The sequence below is a fragment of the Impatiens glandulifera genome, chromosome 3 (genome assembly GCF_907164915.1).
Source record: "Impatiens glandulifera chromosome 3, dImpGla2.1, whole genome shotgun sequence".
Classification (NCBI taxonomy): domain Eukaryota; kingdom Viridiplantae; phylum Streptophyta; class Magnoliopsida; order Ericales; family Balsaminaceae; genus Impatiens; species Impatiens glandulifera.
The window spans coordinates 22,511,775-22,533,889 of record NC_061864.1 but is presented as its reverse complement, the minus strand read 5'-3'; the positions used below and the strand labels follow the sequence as shown (position 1 = coordinate 22,533,889).

Below are 22,115 nucleotides of genomic sequence, written 5' to 3'. Positions count from 1 at the left end.
AGCTTCCTTGCCTAAGGACTACCAGGTAGGTGTTACTGACGGAGCATTCGATGAAGATGCATTTCTTGGTATTCAATCCATTATATTACATGAAAATAGAAATAGAAAGAAGATGAAAATCTCAAATTCGCAACACATGCTCAGAGCTCACTTTGAATTGACTGAAGCTCTTTCAGTGCATCAGAAATGTCCATTCGCTCTTTCGGTGTTTCCACTGAGCAAGCTAATCCAATTCTGAGTATCCTCTTCGAACATTCATGTAATTTCTCCTTCTTTGGTCTTCTTCTATCGTTACTCTCGTTCTCCATCTCAAGGAGAAGTTCTGAATCCAATATCTCCATTTCCTGCTCAGGCAAAGCCATCTCTACTAGCTTATGAAGGTTTAGGCCTGTTTTGAACATCTCATCCGTCGGTCTTTTTCCTGTAAACATCTCCAACAGAACGATGCCATAGCTGTATACATCTCCACGTGCAGATACTTCACTTCCCATTCCATATTCTGTACATTGTAGGATATAATTAAGTTGTTAGTAGTTTAAGAAAAGAAGAAGAATGCAGTGTCCTTACCTGGTGCAGCATAACCAACTGTTCCCTTAAGCCCAACACCGGTGGAACTGGAAGAACTTAATTTGTCGGGTTGTTTGAAAAACCTCGCTAAGCCAAAGTCACTCAAATGAGCAACCATGTCGGAGTCGAGAAGAATATTGCTCGGCTTTACATCACAATGTATGATGGGTGTTTGGCTTTGATTATGAAGATAATCTAAAGCATAGGCCAAGTCCACAGCTATGTTCAGGCGTTGTAAGAAACTCAAACTTCTCATCTCCTCAATCAAATAGTTGGCATTTGATTGAAGTGGATGCAGCCACATGTCGAGACTCCCATTTGGCATGAACTCAAATACAAGGGCTTTGAAATCATTGCCTTCAATATCAACACCCGAGCAACAAGTCAGGACTTTGATGAGGTTTCGATGTCTTGTGTTTATGAGAGCTTTGCATTCGGCAATGAAACTCTTCGATGATCCTAAGATTGTTAGGTTGAGTACCTTGATTGCAACAATTGTTTCTTTGCTTTTCTCAAGAACTCCTTTGTACACAGAACTATATCCTCCTTTCCCAATCAAATTCTCTGGAGAAAATCCATTGGTAGCTTTGTATAGCTCTCTGAAAGAGACAGGTAGATCGTCCATTGTTAGAGTTTGAGGAGCTGGGACATGTTTTAACCTTTTAGATATCAAACAATACAGAATCAAACTTATTCCTGAGAGGCCGCAAAATGAAGAGATAGCTATAAGCACAAGCCTACTTATGTTTATATGTTTCTTAGGCTCATTTTTATGACAATTTGGCAAATTCAGTGCCGGTAATCCTCCGCAGAGCCTGTTGTTCCCAATAACTGAAATTCCAGTTGCATTGGTGAAAACTCCTTCTACTGGCATCTCCCCTTGGAGATCATTGAAAGAAAGATTCAACTTCCTCAAGAATTGAAGCTTACCTAGAGAAGATGGAATCACACCCGAGAGATTGTTTTGGGAGAGGTCTATTATCTCGATGCCTCTGAAGGAATTGAGTGTCTCGGGAATGGATCCTTCGAAGAAATTGTGATCCAAATAAAGTTGTATTAGATCTTGACAGTTGGCTATGCTACTAGGGATTGGACCAGATAATTCGTTATGTGAAAGATTTAGATTAACTAAGTTTCTCAAGTTGCCAATTTCTGGGGGAATAGAACCGTTGAGGCGATTCCCGTCAAGTGTCAAAGAAATCGAGAGCGATTTCAAGCTCATCAGTTCACGGGGAATGGTACCACTGAGACTGTTATCATAAAGTTGAAGCATTAACAAATTCTGGCAATTCCCAATGCTTGGTGGAATGCTACCTTCAAGTTTGTTTTGCTCTAACCAAAGCTTGTTTATTGACGTCAAGTTCCCAATACATGAAGGGATTTCCCCAGACAACATGTTCTTACCAATCCCCGCATCTTGCAGCTTTTGAAGCTTACATATGGAAGAAGGAATAGGACCAACGAATTTATTATAATACATACCAAGAAGATTCAATTGCGTAAGTTCACCCAGACCTTGTGGAATGCTTCCAGAAATCTGGTTATACGCAATGAATAGGTATTGGAGATTTGAGATGTTTGCTATGGAGTTGGGCAACACTCCGCCAAAGTTGTTTTCAGCCAGATATAATACTCTTAGAGAACTGCAGTTGACCAAATTTGTGATGAAATCAAGATCATATGCTCCCCCAGATCCTAGAAAGTTACCTTGCACATTTAAACGTTCAAGTTTCTTCAGGAGGCCAATCTCCGCAGGGAACCAAGATGTGAACCTATTCCCAGCAAAATTCACTTCTTCAAGGTTTGAGGCATTCCACAGTGATCGAGGAATAGTCCCTGTAAATTGGTTTTGCCATATATAGAAGGTTTCAAGGTGTTGAGAGGCCAAACCTAGATTCTTGGGAAGTCTCCCCTCTAGTTGGTTTCCCGACACACTGAAAGCTGTGAGTGAAGAAAGATTAAAAATGGACAAAGGAACCGTCCCATGAAAGTAATTGAGGCTGAGGTCAAGAAGCTTCAAGTTCTTCAGGCGGCCGATTGTGTCTGGTATTGTTTCATCCAACTCATTGTTACCTACTAGTAAAGCTTCCATAGATGAAGATAAGTTACTTGCATGGTCAATTGTCCCTGTCAAGTTATTGTTGCCAATAGAAAGCCATGTCAATTGCGATAACGAGGCAAGAGCTTCCCATGGAACCTGTCCTACTAGCCGATTGCCTTCAAAGTTAATGAATGACATGCTATGACATCCAGAGATGTTTGATGGAATCTCCCCTTCTAATGAGTTACCATCAAGTTCAATGGCCTCCAGCCTAGAAAGCTGACCAATCTCTAAGGGTATCACTCCATGGAAGCTGTTGTTTGAGAGGTGTAGTTCCCTAAGGAAAGTAAGGTTTCCAATGGAGGAAGAGATGGTGCCAACAAGATTGGAGGAACTCAAATTCAAGGCTATGACTCTGTTATGTCGTCTACTGCAGGTGATACCCTTCCACAGACAGAAGTGGTTAGAATCATTCCAATTGCTGGTGACTTGCGTTGGATTATCAACCGCGGTTATATGGGCTTTTATGTCCAGCAAAGACAAAAGGTCAGTCTCGTTGCTAAAGTTTTGCGCTTTTGCTATAACAAGAAATGCAACAAGTATCTGAAACATGCTAATGATATGGATAGATCTCATTACTAAGAAAAAAACTAGATCTCAGATCACTGGAATTTAGCTACTAAAGAAGGATTATGTTGTGCATTTGGAAGGCAGACTATACTAAATTTAAACAGAGTCTAGTATCCAGTACTGTTTCTCAGTGGACAAAAATATGGTTACATAAGTCAAACATTATTCACCCACCAACCCCTTTGATCATGCATCATTTTCCACAACAAATAATATATTCAAAGAGCTATATTATGTTATAATCAGCCATTTTGGAACAGCCTATTAGGAAAATAAAATATACATTTGTTTTCTCATTGCCATTTTGGAAAAGTCATATTAATGTTAAATGATCTATAAAATAATCTGGATTATGATTAAAAAAAATGTATTCTATTTTAATGTTGACAATTTTATAATGAGACTGTGATTCAGTTTGAGATTGTCATAAAATATTGTAATCATCTTCAAATACTCATGGGGTTTCTCCTTTGGCCTTCTTCTATTGTTACTTTCATTCTCTATTTGAAATAGAAGTTCCTAGTTCAAAATCTCCATCTCTACTAGCTTATGAAGATTTAGGCCTGTTTTGAACATCTCATCCATTGTCCTTTTCCTGTTAACATCTACATCAAAGCCATTCCATAGCTGTATACATTGCCATGTGCAGATACTTCACTTCCCATTCCATATTATGAACATTGTAGCATATAAGTTGTTAGTAGATTGAGACAAAATCTACGGAAAAAAAAAATTGAACTGTTCCCTTTAAGCCTGATTAACACCAGTGGAACTAGAAGAAGTTAAAAATTATCGGGTTGTCTGAAAACCTTCGCGAAGCCAAAGTCACTCATGATCAAATGAGCAACCATATCGGAGTCGATGAGGATATTGCTCAGCTTTACATCACAAAGTATGATGGGCAGCTTGGCAGAGATGTTTGATGAAATCTCCCCTTCTAATGAGTTATGGTTAAGGTCAATGACCTCCATCTTAGAAAGCTGACCAATCTCTAAATGTATCACTCCATAGTTATTGTGGTGTAGCTTTCTAAGAGATTTCCTTAAAGTTCATATTAGTGGATTGAAATGTTCGTATTTACATAAGTCAAGATAAGCTTGACTTCACTAATTAGTATTATTTTTTATTGAAAATTATGCAATTGTAATAAATAAATGATCAAACAATTGTCTCGAACTGTGATATATTATTGCTAGGGTTAAGTTTATTAATACCCTAGAAAGAAAAGGGCTGTGATCAAAGGTTAGAAGAAGTTGTTCTAAGGGAGTTATTGGAGATTTTGGCAGAACTAGTTCAAGTGATCCTTCAAGTTTTGGCGCATGTACAAAATAGAGAATGTGTTGAAGCGGGAAAAAAAGATGCCAAAATTGTTGGGAATTGGAGAAGATGAACTATCTCATAAGGAACATGAACGAGTGATTAGAGATAAAAACTGTGTTTTAGGAAATCGAACTTTACCCTGTTTTTAAAAGATATCTAAAAAAATACATGTGCTTACCTCCGACCAAATTTTTGATAATCAAACGTGGCAACTTTAAGTCAATAGTGATTATTTCGATTCCAAAATAAATAATCTTTTGATATTTTTTATTATTATTTCTTCATTATTTTCTTCCTTTGTTAACCCTAAACTTTTAAAAACCTCAACTAACATCCTCATTCTCCCAAATCAAGAATGAACGACATCAACCATATTTCTCAAGCCGCAATTTGACAACCGATTGAGACAGTTGTGACACTATTAAGTATTAAGGTATTTACTCTCTCGAAATCGTTACTAAACGCAATTCTAGAGCATAAAATTTCATTCTTTATAGGCAATAACATATAGGTATTAGAGGAATGAGCCATTAGACTCCGATCATTTTAATGGATATAGAAGTCAAAGTTGTTCTGGATTTGCTTAAATTATCTGGTAGCTGACATCATATTGTTATTGGTTATGCAGTAGGGGAGCATGATATTCCGAATATTGAAATAGCTGATCGTAATGGAGGAACTTGATGACGGTGATGAAAATAATGGGCCTGGCGGGAGTGACTCTTCATCTGATCCAAAGTGGATCATAAATGAAAGAATTTGACTTTTGAGTAGTATTTGTGTGAGTTCAATTAGCCTAATAATGAAGAATTACTAAAGAGATTTTATTTTGATCCTGGTCGTAGGACAGAATTTGTGACTGAACAGATTTATGATAGCAATGATGATAACGTGAAGTTACCCGAGTTCAAAGAAGTTGGCGGATTTAGGCTTAGGTAATTCAAGGCCATATATGTTTTTAGAGATACATTAAAAGAAGACCGATTGAGTTTTGTTTATAATAAGAATGAAAGTAAATGCATCACTACCCATGTAGTTACTCGAATGAAACTTGGGATATCTATCAAAATCACTAACCAAAGATAAAAAAACATAAACTTTTGGTCTAAAACAATACATTAACAATAACATCATCATTCATGTTCATGTGAATTATTTATTGTATATTGTATACAACAATATTACACCATACTCCATTTAATAGAACAAATAAGCATTATTATAATTATAATATACATTAAAGTATAAAGAGTAGAATATACTTTACAGAAGGCCACACAAGCGGGGTCTGGAGCAGAATTGTCTTCCATTAGCCTTCACTATGGCCATTACTCCAGCAGTTGCTCCAGCACATACTACTGATGTCACAAAATGCTGTGCATTTCTGCTAGCTACAAAATATTATACACATTTTAACCTAACTTCTAATAAAATCATTTAAAAATACTTATATAGTACCTTGATTCACTGTAATAGATGTCAGTGTTAATCCTCCAATTAGAATAGCAGATGCAAACGGAAGATACTGCAAGTATTCCCATCCACTCTTATTAGCTTCTTCATACACAAATTCATCACAATCTAAGGAAGGAAACTTACGGAGATGGACTCGAATGCGTTTAGCTGGAACGGTGATGGACTGCTTCTACTCACAGTGTATCGCCCACTTATTAGATCCATTGCGTCCTGAAAATATGATATAAATGAAATATTCAACCGTTGAAATATATATGAGTATGAATTATATTTGGCAGCTTGCCTGTCGAACACCGTCATGAAAGTTATTTAAATAGTATCTTGAGATTGCACTGATTCCGTCTCTGATTAGACCTGACATGGTTTGCTTTCCATATCTGCAATTTCGTTATAAATTTCTTTAATTAAAACTAGATTATTTCTAGTTTCATATCAGCAATTATTGTTCATTATCGACATTACCTAACAAGATCTCCCTTCAGGGCATAGGTCCCTGAGTATTCAAGGCTTATTTCATCTCCTTGGTCAGCCCACACTGCCATACAAATCTACAATGTTGAGAAATAAACTAACAGCAAGAATTAGAAAAAAAAAAAGTTATACTTACATGTCTTGAAAATAGTGTATTCTTCAGGGAACGTGGAAATGCACTCGGTTGACGAAAGAACGCCAATACGTTGCAGTTGAAAATTCAAAGATTTTTGAGACAGGTAATTCTGGTGAAGATAGAACACTTTAAGCTCTTAGTAGTAATGTCTTTTTTTCTATTAAATCAAGGTTTTGTTTGATCTAGGTTTATTTTAAAATAAGCATAATATTTTGATTTGAATAATGTGATTGACTTGATTGGATAGTGGATTATTTGAAATTATTCTCAAATAACCCAATATCAAACAAGGCCCAAGAAGCAAACCTGTGTAACATTTGTCCGGTCGAGGCAATCAATGCAATTTGATCTTACAATTCCTTTCTGCTCTACTAGTATCTTCCCTTCTGTGTCTACGAGGAAATATCTGCTCAGCTCGAACAATAATTATTACAAGCAGTTCTTGAAAGAAAATTGGATTGATGCAGAAAAAGAAAAAATAATTATGATATATTGAGATACTGATCTGATACCTACCCATGCTTTTCGAAGTCCTCTGCTATTTCATCGTAAAGAACATGTATCTGGTCAAACTTTGAATTGCCACAGACATGATGGAAATCAAAGGACACATATCTGCAATAATATTGCAGAGAAGTAAGCAAGGACATAAGCCGTTTTAAAATCAATCCACTGCAAATTTGACGTCAACCAGATTCTGTTGTATTTTCTTACCTCACACTGTTCAGCTTTTGCATTTCAGCAGCATATGCAGCGCTCAGTCGACCCTCATCTCCATCCTACAATAGGTTTCCTTGAGGTACATATCTTTTTGCAAGCTTTTGTTCTAAAAACCAAAACAAAAGAAGAGGATATTACCTTATCAGTAAGGTTAACTGCTATAACATCTCCATATCTTTGCATAAGATCATGAAAATGTCGTTCCACGATCTTTGGCTAGAGAAACGATTAAAATAGATTAATTTCCAAACATCAATTATAAAGAGCTGCATCGTGAGATTTTCGTACTGTTTCCTCATGACTGATTATGTTTAGACTAGGTTTATAGCTCAAATCAACAATCTGCTCCCATAGGAGTGGAATTGAACCTCGAATCTGCAATAGTCAGAGAAACTCATTATCTATTGTGGTTAACAAAAAAAGTGGAGCTCAACCTATTATAAGAGTAGACTGTAAAAAGTTTTTTGTCGGCTAGTTGGAAATCTCCAATAATGTCACTTGGTCTTACATCTTCCAAATCTTAAACTCCCTGATTATTTTTTAACTGTGTTTTAATGAGCACTACCTGCAGAAATGAGGATCTAAAACCTTTATGCTCCAACAGCTGCTCAGTTTCAATGGTGTTTGCAGTATCCCCATTCATGTTAGCTCCTCTTCTCCACATTCTTGTCCCTGATGCAACAGAATATTTGAGAAAGCTTATACAGAATCTTTAGAAAATAATGTGATGATAAAATCCAAACAGCATCCTCATTATCCACCTAAACGTCGCGTACACCTCCTTGAAACTAGTGTAATCGTGGCAGGTTCGTTTTTTATCTTCAGCTGTCCGATCCGAAAGCTTTAGCCTTAATTAAGGGAAACCATCAAAATATATGACACAATCTAAAGGATCGTGCTAGCAAGAATTTTGTGGCAAATAATGACTAGTGCACAAATTGTTATACACTAACTTAAAAGGATATTTCCTTGTATTAGAGGGATGATGAAATCATCAAGCTGCAAAGAGCATCAAGAGAAAACCAGAGGAAAAGAAGAGACATTAGTATCAAGATGTCCATAAGCATCTTAAGCAATCGTTAATGCTCATCTATGAAGCATGTTCAGAAGTCCTCACTATGACTTTAAATTACTCCATCCAGAAGTAAAATCTCACCTTGTTCTCAATAAGATCCTCCAAAATGTTCCTGTTCCATACAAATCGCGGGTCACCCTAAAATGCATTCAAAGTTAATAAAGAGTAAAAGTAGTATATTCTTCAAGGCCATTAATGGGAAGCTTAACCAAAGATGAAAAAGGAAACAGAAAATGGTTAAGAACTTTTAACAAGAAATTAAGCAAGCAAAACTGTAGTACAGAACCCTAGTTAAACAACAATAGTTCACTACATCGACCTTGGTTGAAGTTGGAACTTGGAAGTCATCTTAGCGAAAATTGCAAGACATATATAACTAGAGTTCCATCACAAAAATAATACCTGCTTCCAAATTGGCTTGCTCATCCACCCTTCAGCAAGCTTAAATCTCCTTTGTAAGCTAGCAAATTTCATCAGATATGTCTTCTTGGTGTAAGATATAGCTAAATTGAAAGAAACAAAACGAAAAACACACAAAAGATACGTACTTCAGTGATAAATCTGTCTCATATGAATAATACAAGCCTGGGGTCGATTCTACTATTCTCAATAAGTTCCTGAAATATGCCTCATCCTTTTTCTGCACAAAAAAAAAAGATATTAAGATTATCTCTAAAGTAAGTGAAATTTGGTCTTTTTGCGCAGCTTGAAAATTGAAGAAAGAAAGTTTCACCTCTTGATATGTCGAAAGTTTTAAAGACTCATTGCAGCCCAAAAATTTCATAGATGTCACTTGGTAAACAGGGAACCCAAGGTAATCACCAATTTCCTTTCGAGAAGTTATCACCAATAAATATGTGCCTGCACCAAGTACGACCATTCATTAAGCCTTTAATCATACAATCATGAAAAACAAATTTTTAAAAGTACATTATTTTTCAGCCACCTGGTCAAAGGATAATGCAAGCTAGATGAACAGAGTAATATTTGTAAATCTATGGTACTAGGAAAGAAAGGGAAAGGTGAATATGTATTAAATTATTATCTCAACACAATCTGAATTATTAAGGGAATGTATCAATATAATAGAATGTCAATTTAACACTCAATGTTTAACCAATCACCTGCAAATGGAAATATGTACAGACATAACATGCTGCAAAATCAAGGGTAGTAAACAAATGAGAATAATCCAATCTAGGACATCCTACAAGAAACATCTTCTACCATTATAAAGTTAACAACTCACCTAATAGATCAGGTTATAGCAAGAAAAGGAAATGAGAATTATATATCAGGTTAATTTGCATATGAAGAATCAACATCCTAAGATCCGTAAGTTGTAACTGTAAACCAGTTTAAAGTCAAGTAAAAAGGACCTCATTTTTGCCAAAGGTTCATAAAATGAACAAAAAACTGTGATCAACTTATTCAGTTTCATTAGTTTGAACTTTGAAGTATTTTTCATTGAACTAAGTTTGAAGAGCACTAAATCCATTTCTACCTACTAAGTTCTACATTTGAAGATCGCAATGATTTTAGCTTGCTCACTTGGACAAGTGATTAATAAGTAGAACTTTTCGGAGCAAAATACCTGCAAGTAGCCTGATGGTTCCAACGACCCCATATATAGTAGAGACTTTCGATGTACTGCTTAAAACATGATCATCTGCAAAATAAGCCAGTCCATTAGCAACAATGATCTGAACTTATATATAGTCCACAACGTTATTTGTGCAGAAGAACAAAATGAGCACTTAACTTCAAAAACCAGAGACTGAAATAGTTAATAATATTCTGAGTAACTATAAATTATCTGCTTATAGTGCTTGCTATTTGACATAAACACTACAAGATCCTACGACTATTATCATAGAACATTAGTAACAACAGCAAAGCACAAGCCGAACACAAATGCAACTTACACCGATTTCTTTCAGTTACTCCATCAATACAGTCCATACTAATCGAACAGAAAGTCCAATGAGTAAAATCGAGTTTAACAGAGGCAACATACAAGTTCAGATTGATCGCCGTCACTATTACAGTCGCTCTGAAAATCGGAACAGTATAAATTTCTGATGAACTCACTAACTCACCTTGGAGAGAATGGACTTGGCCGTCCGACCGGCTGATGGAGAAGCCTAGATTTGGTGAATCGACGGCTCTAATGACGAATTTTTCTGGTAATTCGTGCAACTCAAGCTGGTTCCAGAGTTTGAAAAGGCCTGCGCGTGATTCTATCTCCATCTTTCCAGAAAGCAAGTGCAAATTAACCGGAGGACAATAGAAGATGGAACTTAAGATGATTGAAACGATCAAGAATTGAAACTGAAGAAATAGGAGATTGTGGGGACCTCGGCAGCAGCTTCTCCTGAAAGATGATCTGCGACGTCCTCTTAGTTGACATTTATGCCCCCAAATTATTGGGTATTAGCCAGCCGGTGGTTAATCAAAGCTTACCAACTAATTTGTAACTAATTTATGATTCCCATTCATTATTAGAGCTTGGTTGGTTGATATTGTGTTTTTTTAATTTTTATGTGACAAATGTGGATTATTCCAAATAATAAAAATTGTATATCAAAATATATAATAATATAAGTCCGTATAATAGGTTATAAATGAGAGTAACAAACATAACTAATTAATCACATTTTTCCTCAGGTGAAGGTGAAGAGAGGTTTTAAATTTATTTATTAAGTTGAATCAAACATTACTGAAATCTTTTCTATAAATTGTTTGTAGATGAGTTGAGATGGAGGTTAGAAGAGGAGATATGAATAGACCCAAAGTTCACTTTCGTCATCTTCAAGAACACCAATAGAATATCGATTTGGACCTTGAGTTTCTTCTTGTAAATAAAATTTCTCTAGTTGATCATTGCTGATATGTATTAAAAACATATATATTTAATACATGGCATATGATGTGGATTAAAAATAATTATTATGATTATACAATTGTCTAAATTTAACACTGCTAACATTTTTACCGTTAAATGAATTAATTTGACACATTTTGTCAAATTTATATACATAAATAAAATTTAACTTAATATACAAATTTGACACCACCTTCCAATTTGTAGATAAAATTAACATTTCTCCCATTTTCCCTCAAAACAAAAAATGCTCACAAACTTAACATGAAATTTAGTTAACTAACTTGGAAATTCTTAAAAGATGAATGAGTCTATCATCCATGCAATCTCTAATTATATATATTTTTAACAATTCACTAAGAGCAACTGAATCGGCTACTCTAAATCTGAGTATCTAAAATACATTAAAACAACATAAACCTACTTTAGCATCTCAAATTTTAACTGGTCAATACATCAGCTACTCTAAATTTTACAATTTTATCCTATAAAATTATAAAATATTCATTCCCTCCAAAATCTATTATTATAATAATTATATTCCAACGGCTAGTTTTTTTGAATTTAATTCCAAACACTATAAATTTGAGTAAAAAACCCAAACTTGTATCTAGCATTCCAACTCTTACTCTCCTTCTTCAACAACATGAGTTCCATATATAATCGTATTCTCAAAAATGTTAGTGACTCGAATTCTGAGTCTGATTCATCTTCAACGACTTCCTCCGATAATGAACTCGACCAAATTGTAACTATGGAATATGCTAGAAGAAGAATCCTCAATACGTCCCGATCAACCGCAAGCTCTTCTACCATGGGTAAAATGAAACGCCGTATCATTCCACGTGATATAGAGCAAGGCCATAAGCGCTTATACAAAGATTATTTTTCTGAAAATCCAGTCTACCCAACAGATATGTTCCGAAAACGATTTCGTATGAATCGTGATGTGTTCTTTCGCATACAAATGGAGGTTGAAAAGCACGAGCCTTACTTTGTGCGTAAGCGAAACGCTGCAGGTACACAAGGATTATCTTCACTACAAAAAATCACAGCGGTACTACGAATATTAGCTTACGGGGATTCTGCGGACTCAATTGACGAGTATGTGCGCATTAGAGCAAGCACTGCCTTAAAGAGTCTAAAATTGTTTACTAAAACAATTGTTGAAGTATTTGGGGAGGAGTATCTAAGGTCACCAACACCCGACGATTTGAGACGTTTGCTAGCACAAGGTGAGAGTCGTGGGTTTCCCGGAATGTTGGGAAGTATTGATTGCATGCACTGGACGTGGAAAAATTGCCCAACTGCATGGCACGGTATGTTTAATTAAAGGTCATATTCACGAACCTACATTAATATTAGAGGCAGTGTCCTCGCATGATTTGTGGATATGGCATGCATTTTTTGGACTTCCAGGGTCTTTGAACGACATAAATGTTCTTGAACATTCGACTATATTTCATGGCTTAACACAAGGTGTTGCTCCATCGGTTCGATATTCAATAAATGGACACAACTACACAATGGGATATTATTTAGCAGACACTAGAAATAGATCTTCGTCAGTTGTCTAATTGGGCAGTTTTTTCTTTTTTGACTTGGAAGCTTTTCATTGGGTTTGAGTTGAGTATAATTCATCAAGTTCGGGAAAACCATCAAGTTGTGCGTCTCCAACAACTTCATTACCCTCTAACGGAGGATAACTGTACAATTCCTCCATACAATCATTGTTAAGTAGCTTCATTGTTGCGAAAAAAAACACGCTAATTGTATGTTGTATTGACACCCTCCATCAAACACTTCCATTACAAAAAAAAAATTAAAAAAATCAGAATCTTCATCAATTATTTCTCAACCACACAAACTAAGAAAGTTGTTTCAGAAAAGGAATCAATAGTGCTTTTTTGAAGGAATCTCAAACACCCTCAAAGAAAAATCTGAGTTCTGCCAATATAACAAAATCTCCATATAAATTTTACTCCAAATCCCCAAATATTTACCTATTCGAATCATCAGTCACAGCGCTATGCCTTTGCATTGCAGCCACATGTTCGTATTGAGATGCTGAGCATTGAGTTTGAAGGCAATAATAACAGTTGGGTATTCAAAAAGTTGAAATTCAATTTCTTTTAAGCAAAAAAGGAGATGTTATCTCAATTTTCAACCAACTAAAATCTAATTCAAACAGTAACCAAACCCATATGCAGATTTAATTCAAAAAGTAACCAAACCCATATGCAACTAAACTCAATTATTCAGTTCAAAGGATGTGGATATATCCAATCCCATTAGTGTTCGGTCCCAACTCATACTGCAATATTGGATTTGGTTTCTTCCTAAAATGCACCAAGTAAGGGTCGAAACATAGGGAGTTGTTGCTACAAATGTAATTTCAGACGCCTGAACCAGAGTATAGGTCATATCTAGTATAAGAAATAGAGAATGGGATATAAGAAACACAACCTTGAGTAATCGAGTGCAGAGAACCCCTAAATCGAAGTTGAGGTACCTAGGGTTTTTTTCTTCCCGTTTTCTTCTTCCTCTATAAACCCATCAAATTATTTTCCTAAAACATATGAAGATATGGGTATTATATCGAAGCTGAGTTAATGAGAGACCGAATTTGATATTAAAAAGAGAAGATTCATGAGGACTCACCATCGTTTCCATGAAGCTCTGGTTGTTGAGAGAAAATAGTAGAGAAGAGAGAAAGAATTATTAAAAAATTATAGAATTTGTATTTGGTATGCTAAATTTAAATTAGAGAGTCAAAATTTTAGAATTTTCTATTTTAGAATTAATGTTTAGATTAACTGATGTATGGTCTTTTTTGAAGGTTTTTTGTTAAAAAATCTAATATAGCATAGATGGTTGTGTTTAGAGTAACAGATGCACTTGCTCTAATCAATACGACGAATTTCCATCTCACAAAAATAAAAGATCATACTACTCATAGATCCCGCAAGATATTTAAGGATACCGTGTTTCACGCTATCATTGATCTCATAAACATTTCATTTTAATATTTTTTTAAATCATCTAAAATTTAAATTATCTACTTCAACTTCGATTTATGTTTTCCTGACTTTAAAGCCTATTATAGAGATCATTTTTTTCCATCTTATTACTTGTTAAATAGGATATTTTGTGAATTTCGAGCCACACTTTCGACTATTTAGCAAAAATCTATTTTAAGGGTGATTTATTTTCATTCGACGTCTTGTTATGAGTCGAGAATGACTCACATACCTCTTAATCTGCTTCGTAATCTTTATTTGATTCAATTGACTCTTCTTCTTAACATCTCGTGCACTCTAATAGACGCTTTATCTGTAATTTTTAAATAAAGAGATTTAAATGGCCTAACATTAACAGCTTTCACCCATGAAGGGCCACAACTCTCTCTCTTCTATTTTTGCAATCAGGTCACATTTAGTCTTCATCTCTAATATAGAATATGGTGAACCCTCGGTAGGAGTGACAATTTGAGTCAATTTCAGGTTGGCGGATTCGGGTTGACAGGTTAACGGGTTGAACGATACTAACTTGAACCTGACCTGTTTAGTAATCCGGGTAAAAAATTTCTAACTTGAACCTGACTTATTTATTTGTGATTGACCCGAACCTAACTTCGTTTAACCCGATTTACTTAATTCAACTCAAATCAAACCCGATGCAATAAATTCACATATCTCTATTTTAAATTAAATAACATAAAAAAAATGAAGTTAGATCAAAATTTGTTTATAAAAAAATTTTAAAAAAAATGAGTGAGTGAATGAATGAATGAATAGGAAAGAATAACACAAAACTCAACAAAATAAACTTATAAACGGGTTATCGGATCTACTTTGGGTCATTTTAGGTTGACCCAATTTTGATCTGTTTATTAATCAAGTTAAACAGGCTGACCTGATTTTGACCTAAACAAAAAAAATACATGACCCTAACTTAATTTTTCCGTGTTCAGTCCGGGTCATGTTTTCGTGTCGGGTCCAAAATTGTTAACCCTACCCCTCAGTTCTTGATACATACCACCTGAAACATATTATGAGGTTTATTAATAATACATGAGTGTAGTGTTGACATTTTTTAAGATTATTCTTTGTATTTGTTTTGCTCTAGATTCGCATGAGAAAAACTGAGACGACATTACTTGTTCCCCACTATTCGGAAATAAACCAACCATCGACGCAAGCGACGCAATTAACGGCCTTTCAGGCCACACTACAACTCGATCTATAAACGGACATACCCTTTTCCACGTCAATCATGTTAAAAAAATGATCAATAGATCCCACGTGAATCCTTACCCACACGACCTCACATTTTAGCCTTATATTTTCATCCATCTCCATAAATCTACCTAACTCATCTCCCGCACTCTTCAAACATTCACTGACAACTTTCCGCATGCATTCTAATATTTGCAATATTAGTGCATCGTTATGAAGACGACGAATTCCTTTATCTATCAAATTTATTAAGATATTGTATGATGCATTATAAAAGTAATGTGAGATCCAATCCAAAGAACAACATACATTCCCTAAAAGTTAAATCAAGACAAAAACTCACCACCCAATGAGCCAGTTTTAAGTCGGTTTCTCGCCCAAACAGACGAAGACAAGAACTTGTAAATCAATTTCAAATGGCCCAATCCAAACTCGATTGTCCTCCGTTTACCATTCTTTTCAGTAATATCTACTATTCACACTAACGAAAAACCAACATTCTTTGTCATTTTACTCGTCGTGCGGACGCACAACCATCAACTTTCACACCAAACTTGGGCCCGACTTTTCGAGTACCCTACCCTACTATTTATTTTTTATTGTTTGATCAGTTAAATCTACTTAAAGACTAACAATGAATTTAAACTTTTATTTTTGTTTATTTATATTATATATTTGCTATTTTTTTGAAATAATGTGAACACATTCATACAGAAACAAAAGAAGTTTCCTCAAACAGTGTCAATAATTTACAACTAAATATCAATTTGGTTAATCATGCAAAAATATAATATATATATAGTATTTTGTGTCCATCTTGTTTGCATTATATGTGATATATCCCATTTCACATTCATCCATATAACTTTTCACTTATTTATCATTATTTGAAAAAACAAAATTGACTTATTTTTATTAATCATTGTACAACTTGGAATGCATTTTATGATTAAAATAGTGCTAAGTTACATAAAAATCAAAAACAAATTCAAAACCAAGTACATATATAAAACTCAACTATCCCTTCATATATCTTATTACCCTTTAAATATATAAAATACAAAATTATCATTTATTTAATTATTTTCTTATTCATTCAAGATATAATATAGAGAGAAAAAATTGTGGATATTTGTCTTTCAAAAATAAAAAATAAAATACTAATTTTATTGAAAATTTAATCAAACTATGTCCAATAAAAATCCAAAAAACCAATTATCAAACTAGAACACAATTTTCATAATTGTCATTGCTTGTCATCCTTCAACTTCCAATTATAAGTGTACTCAATGAATGTCTTTTTAAGCTATGATTTTTTCGGTGTTTGATGATCCATAACGTTTCGATGAATAATTTTAACATCGCTACTTTTTTTCTCATTCATATATTCCTTCACTTAATTACTATTATTACTATTGATGTGATTTTTATTTTTAAATATTAATGTTTTTCTAATAAAATAAACAATATTGGGAATACATTCAATATAAATATTATTAGTTATGTTTTCAAATAAAACGAAAAAACACTAAAAAATTAAAAGGATAGATGCCCCCATCTCATTAATTATATGGTATAATTGTATGTGTTATATTGATATTAAGACGATTATTCACCTCTTGTTACATTGTGAGAACGTAGTTAATATTTATAGATTTTTTTATAGTATTATCAATTGGTGATACGAGATACTATTGACAATATTGAAGAGTTTGAATTGAAGTGACAAAGATGGAATGTATTATCAGTGAGTGGAGTTTTATCCTAGTTATGTTTTAGTATACTATTTTTTTTTTTGTTGTTGGAAATGAATCCCACATTTTTGGAAGGTATGAGTTACCATATTTATATCATTCACAATGTTGTCACTATCTCTCAAGGAACTTGTTGTCCTCTTAGAGATTTTGGATGCATATTGTGGATGGCATGCCCTTTCTATAACAAGGAGATTTCATTCGTTGTGTGAATATCCTTGTTATTATTATGAATTATTTAACGTCATTTTTAAATCTAATTGTAATATTAAAATTAAGTTATGTAATGTAAAATATCTAAAGGATATAGTAAATTATAACTCATATTCGTTCCATAGTTCATTGGGTTGGGTTATTAGTTAACCCATAATATGTCTCATTCTTATTCAAAGCAAAAGCAAACATCATTATAATGTAAATATCAATTCCAATCCATATTTAATGTATATTCATGTTAATGCAAAATTGATCGTGTGAAACGAAATAAAATATGTAGAAAAATTGTTTTGCCTTAAAAGTAACGTGCCGATATGTTTTAAAGAATAAATATGAACTTTTAAAAGTAACGTATTAGTCTACTTTAACGAATAAAGCTTACTTACGACTCACGTAAATCATCAAGTACAGTTCAATTCACGATATAATTAAATTGCAAATGTTTGATGGTGCCTAAATGTGGAATCTCTATACCAACGAATAATTTCAAGAGGGAAACTAAAGTCTCAATTAATGCCCTAGTTAGTCATTTCCTAGTTTGGTACTTAAATCTCATTTGCCCACTATTTTTATATTGTCCATTTTTAATATTTAGACTAAATTCCGATCAACCACTATTTTTTTTTTACTAACCCGTCTTTAACGTTTATTATCATTTGATATTAAATCTTGTTGCACACTATTTTTTGTTACCCGTTTTTAATATTTATTATTTTATGGTACTAAATTCCGCTTACCTAATATTTTGTTCCGTCTTCCATACTTAGTATCACGTTTATAACTAAATCCCGCTTTCCTACCATTTTTATGTTCTCGATTTGGTACTAAATTTTATTGGCCAATATTATTTTTTTATTTTATCTTGTAATCAACCTATTATACATTGAATTTTAAAACATAGTTCCGACCACCACCGAAAAGAATAAATAAATAATATTGTATTTTAAAACAAATTAATAAATAAATGTAGTGACTATTTGTTTATTATTATTATTATTATTATTAAATTTTATAAATAAAATTTAATATTTTATTTCCCAAAAAGACCCTACCTTGTTACTAATAGACGAAACCCTAATTTAGAAGCTATATATATATATGTGTATGTATGTAAGTATTTTTTTTTATGCACGGACAGAATACTCGTCAAGCTCCTTGAAGTCGCAGCCACCTTCACCATCATCGTTGGTCCACTTCTGGTAATCCGTAATCTAAACCGTTCTCTCTCCTAAAACCTAGCTATCTCTTTCAGCTTCTTAGATTGTTGTTTTTTTTCATATTTGCGAATTCTCTGGTGATTCATTCTCCCTATCAGTTCATCCAATTCCGCCGCATTTGCTTTTAGTATCGATCAACTCGTGCTTTCATTTCAGATGATTCTTAGTGTGTGTGTTATTTTATGATCAACAGTTGTTAGAGATTTATTCAGCTGAGAACCATGTCTGACGACGAAAGAGAAGAGAAGGAGTTGGATCTTACATCTCCTGAAGTTGTTACCAAATACAAGTCCGCCGCAGAAATCCTCAACAGTTAATCTCTCTTCCTTATCTATGAAATGCATTTGTTTTTTTTTTTAATTTTAAGCGTCAAAAGTAGTAGTCTTTTCATTTTCTTCATGAGTAAAAACCTAGGTATAGGTTGATAGAGAATTTTGTTCAATTTGTGATGCTTCTTGGTAATTTACGTGACATTATTCTTCTTAACGCAGAGGCCTTGCAACTTGTATTATCTGAATGCAAACCGAAGGCTAAGATAGTTGACATTTGTGAGAAAGGAGATTCTTTCATCACAGAGTAAGCACTTATATCCTGTGATGAATGTTTATATAGCCCATTCATTTGTATGCTTTGATGACAGGCAAACTGGAAACATGTACAAAAATGTTAAAAAGAAGATCGAAAGGGGAATTGCATTTCCAACATGTATATCAGTAAACAACACTGTTTGTCATTTCTCTCCTCTTGCGAGTGATGAGATTGTCTTGGAAGGAGGTGACATGGTGAAGATGTAAGCTTATTCACAAGTATACTGCATAGTCATTTAACTTGATCTTCTGTGATCAATGAATTTTAATTGATTTGTTGTTTGTCTCTTTCAGTGATATGGGGTGTCACATTGATGGATTCATCGCACTAGTTGCTCATACTCATGTCATTCAGGATGGAGCAATTACTGGCAGGCAAGCTGATGTAATTGCAGCAGCAAATACTGCTGCAGAGGTTGCCTTGAGGCTCGTCAGGCCAGGAAAAAAGGTGAGCTTCTTTCTTTGAGCTGCAACTGGTTTAGGTCTAACTATTTGTGGAGTTGTCTTACGATTAAACAATATAAATGTATTTCTATATAAAATATCTATTTGCAATATCTTCGCATTTACGGCGGTGTGTTTGATAACACATCTTCTCACTTAATCTAAATGCCTAAAGGGTTCATTGATATCGGTTACCTAAACAACTTATTTATGTACTAAAAGCGTCCAAAAGACGACTTTTAACTCTGAAAATTAATCAACAAAACGACAAAAAAGTCTTTTAAGTATTTTCCAAACATTAGTTCCGTGTTTTATCAAATCAATAAAACGACAAAATATTTGTTAAGTATTTTCCAAACATTAGTTTCTTGTTTTAACTCAGTCGACACTTCAAATTCCCAACATTCAGACTTTTATCAAAATTTACTTAAATTGCTCCTTCTTAATGCATTTTTCTTATTTATCCATTTTTTGAGTTACATTCAATGATCAGAGGCATAGACTTTTGTCATAATTTGTCTATGATCTTTCTGAATAAAGATTTCCAAAGAACCAGAATACATATGTTTCAATAGTAGTATGGCTTCTTATTGTTCTTTTTTCTTTTTACAGAATAAGGATGTTACTGAAGCAATTCAGAAGGTTGCTGGTGCTTATGACTGCAAGATTGTTGAAGGTGTACTCAGTCATCAGCTCAAACAATTTGTGATTGATGGGAACAAGGTGGTACTAAATGTATCAAATTCGGATACTAGAGTCGATGATGCAGAATTCGAAGAGAATGAAGTTTATGCAATTGACATAGTTGCTAGCACAGGCGATGGAAAGGTAGTTATCTTGTTGTTTGTTTTTTTGAATAACAACTCCCATCACTTTTTCCAGTCGTTAACAAAAATCTTCACCTGCAGCCTAAATTGTTGGATGAGAGGCAGACTACCATATACAAAAGAGCAGTTGATAAGAGCTATCACTTGAAGATGAAAGCATCTAGGTTTATATTCAGCGATATAAGCCAAAAGTTCCCCATAATGCCCTTTACTGCAAGGTTCTTATATCCACTTTAAAAACTAAATATTATTCTTGTATATATCATGATAAATGCTAATACGATTATCTCTCAAATGTATATCCCATCCTAGGGCTTTGGAAGAGAAACGTGCTAGGCTAGGACTTGTCGAGTGTGTGAATCATGGACTTTTGCAACCATACCCTGTTCTTCACGAGAAACCTGGTAAGCAAAATCTCAAACTCCATAATGCTCATCCCTTTGAAAGTGCCATTTATGTCCCCCCATTATTGTTTTGGATACATTACCATCATTAGAATTAAATAAGTGTTTCCAAATGGGATTCTGCCTATAATATTTTAGGGAAACGAAATTAACATTGAGATACGCAATTTGGTAATGCAGGTGATTATGTTGCTCATATTAAGTTCACGGTTCTGCTTATGCCAAATGGATCAGATAGGATCACGTCGCATTCATTGCAGGCATTGGAACCTACTAAGACTATCGATGATCCAGAAATCAAAGCATGGTTAGCTTTAGGGACTAAGACAAAGAAGAAAGGTGGCGGTAAAAAGAAGAAAGGTAAGAAGGACAATAAGGCCGAGGGGTTGACAGAAGCCGAGCCAATGGATACAACATTGAACGGCGCGGCTCCATCTCAGGAATGATAATCTGAAATTGTTTAAAGAAACAAACAGGCGCCCTAAAGAAATTGATATTGAACTTCTTTTTTTTTTTATTTTGTTGTCAGTTAATTAAACTGGTCCAAATTTTGGGTATGTTCCAGTTGTATCGGTTTGTGGCTTGTTTCTGAGACGTTTTGTTTGCAACTGTATCATGCTGCTTTTCTCTTTTTCTTTTTCGGGGGTCTACCTGAAAATTGAAATAGAATGTTTAGACTATTTTTTTTATCGGGTTTATCTGTGTCATGTTTGTGTGTTATTTTTATCGGTTGATCTTACTTGCATTAGATTTAAGGCAGATATTGTGAAGATTGTAGTAGGGAAGTTTTTATTATCTTGATTGTAGGTAGGTTATTATCGTCTTTGTGTCTTTGTTAAGCATCATACAAAGGAGAAGTTTAATGCGGGTTTCAACAAGCGAAGAAGAACCCGATAAGATAAGAAAGTTTTTTTTTTCTTTTCAAATTAAAATGTATTTTATAACCATCTTTGTTAGATTTCTTATCCAGATAGAATGTCTGAAAATATTGTGTATCTTAACTTTATCTTATAAAGATTAAAATAATATATTGGATTGAGTTTCTATTGGATAACATTTCTTTTTGTTGCAATGATCTCAATATATATATAACTGAAAACATCACTTT

The 22,115-nt window shown here is 34.0% G+C and overlaps 4 protein-coding genes across 6 annotated transcripts; 2 read left to right on the top strand and 2 right to left on the bottom strand.

The window, feature by feature from the left end:
- Nucleotides 1-65: 65 nt before the first annotated feature.
- Nucleotides 66-3,244, bottom strand: LOC124930001 (receptor kinase-like protein Xa21). Its single transcript, XM_047470373.1, has 2 exons — nucleotides 568-3,244; nucleotides 66-499 (listed from the first exon to the last, which is right to left on the bottom strand). The coding sequence occupies exons 1-2, from the start codon at nucleotides 3,242-3,244 to the stop codon at nucleotides 141-143; spliced, it is 3,036 nt and encodes a 1,011-aa protein (XP_047326329.1). The 3' UTR covers nucleotides 66-140.
- A 2,414-nt stretch (nucleotides 3,245-5,658) lies between these two features.
- On the bottom strand, nucleotides 5,659-10,814 carry LOC124930957 (phosphoinositide phosphatase SAC8). 2 transcript variants are annotated; one of them, XM_047471335.1, is made up of 20 exons: nucleotides 10,536-10,811; nucleotides 10,031-10,105; nucleotides 9,170-9,297; nucleotides 8,985-9,076; nucleotides 8,839-8,896; nucleotides 8,518-8,574; nucleotides 8,327-8,360; nucleotides 8,123-8,203; nucleotides 7,927-8,033; nucleotides 7,650-7,736; nucleotides 7,500-7,577; nucleotides 7,356-7,420; nucleotides 7,158-7,256; nucleotides 6,948-7,047; nucleotides 6,642-6,750; nucleotides 6,497-6,569; nucleotides 6,318-6,411; nucleotides 6,158-6,244; nucleotides 6,017-6,083; nucleotides 5,659-5,949 (listed from the first exon to the last, which is right to left on the bottom strand). In XM_047471335.1, the coding sequence occupies exons 1-20, from the start codon at nucleotides 10,684-10,686 to the stop codon at nucleotides 5,822-5,824; spliced, it is 1,770 nt and encodes a 589-aa protein (XP_047327291.1). In that variant the 5' UTR covers nucleotides 10,687-10,811; the 3' UTR covers nucleotides 5,659-5,821. The 2 variants fall into 2 exon arrangements, with proteins under 2 accessions (XP_047327291.1, XP_047327292.1); XM_047471336.1 differs by lacking the exons at nucleotides 5,659-5,949; nucleotides 6,017-6,083; nucleotides 6,158-6,244; nucleotides 6,318-6,411; nucleotides 6,497-6,569 and having other exon boundaries at nucleotides 6,948-7,033; nucleotides 10,536-10,814.
- A 1,152-nt stretch (nucleotides 10,815-11,966) lies between these two features.
- Nucleotides 11,967-12,897, top strand: LOC124930000. Its single transcript, XM_047470372.1, has 2 exons — nucleotides 11,967-12,639; nucleotides 12,740-12,897. Exons 1-2 carry the CDS (start codon nucleotides 11,967-11,969, stop codon nucleotides 12,895-12,897), a joined length of 831 nt encoding a protein of 276 aa, XP_047326328.1.
- A 5,743-nt stretch (nucleotides 12,898-18,640) lies between these two features.
- Nucleotides 18,641-21,693, top strand: LOC124929332 (ERBB-3 BINDING PROTEIN 1-like). 2 transcript variants are annotated; one of them, XM_047469664.1, is made up of 9 exons: nucleotides 18,641-18,727; nucleotides 18,939-19,057; nucleotides 19,237-19,321; nucleotides 19,386-19,535; nucleotides 19,627-19,780; nucleotides 20,389-20,604; nucleotides 20,685-20,821; nucleotides 20,916-21,007; nucleotides 21,188-21,693. In XM_047469664.1, the coding sequence occupies exons 2-9, from the start codon at nucleotides 18,967-18,969 to the stop codon at nucleotides 21,451-21,453; spliced, it is 1,191 nt and encodes a 396-aa protein (XP_047325620.1). In that variant the 5' UTR covers nucleotides 18,641-18,727; nucleotides 18,939-18,966; the 3' UTR covers nucleotides 21,454-21,693. The 2 variants fall into 2 exon arrangements, with proteins under 2 accessions (XP_047325620.1, XP_047325621.1); XM_047469665.1 differs by lacking the exon at nucleotides 18,641-18,727 and adding an exon at nucleotides 18,804-18,822.
- The last annotated feature ends 422 nt before the right edge of the window (nucleotides 21,694-22,115 follow it).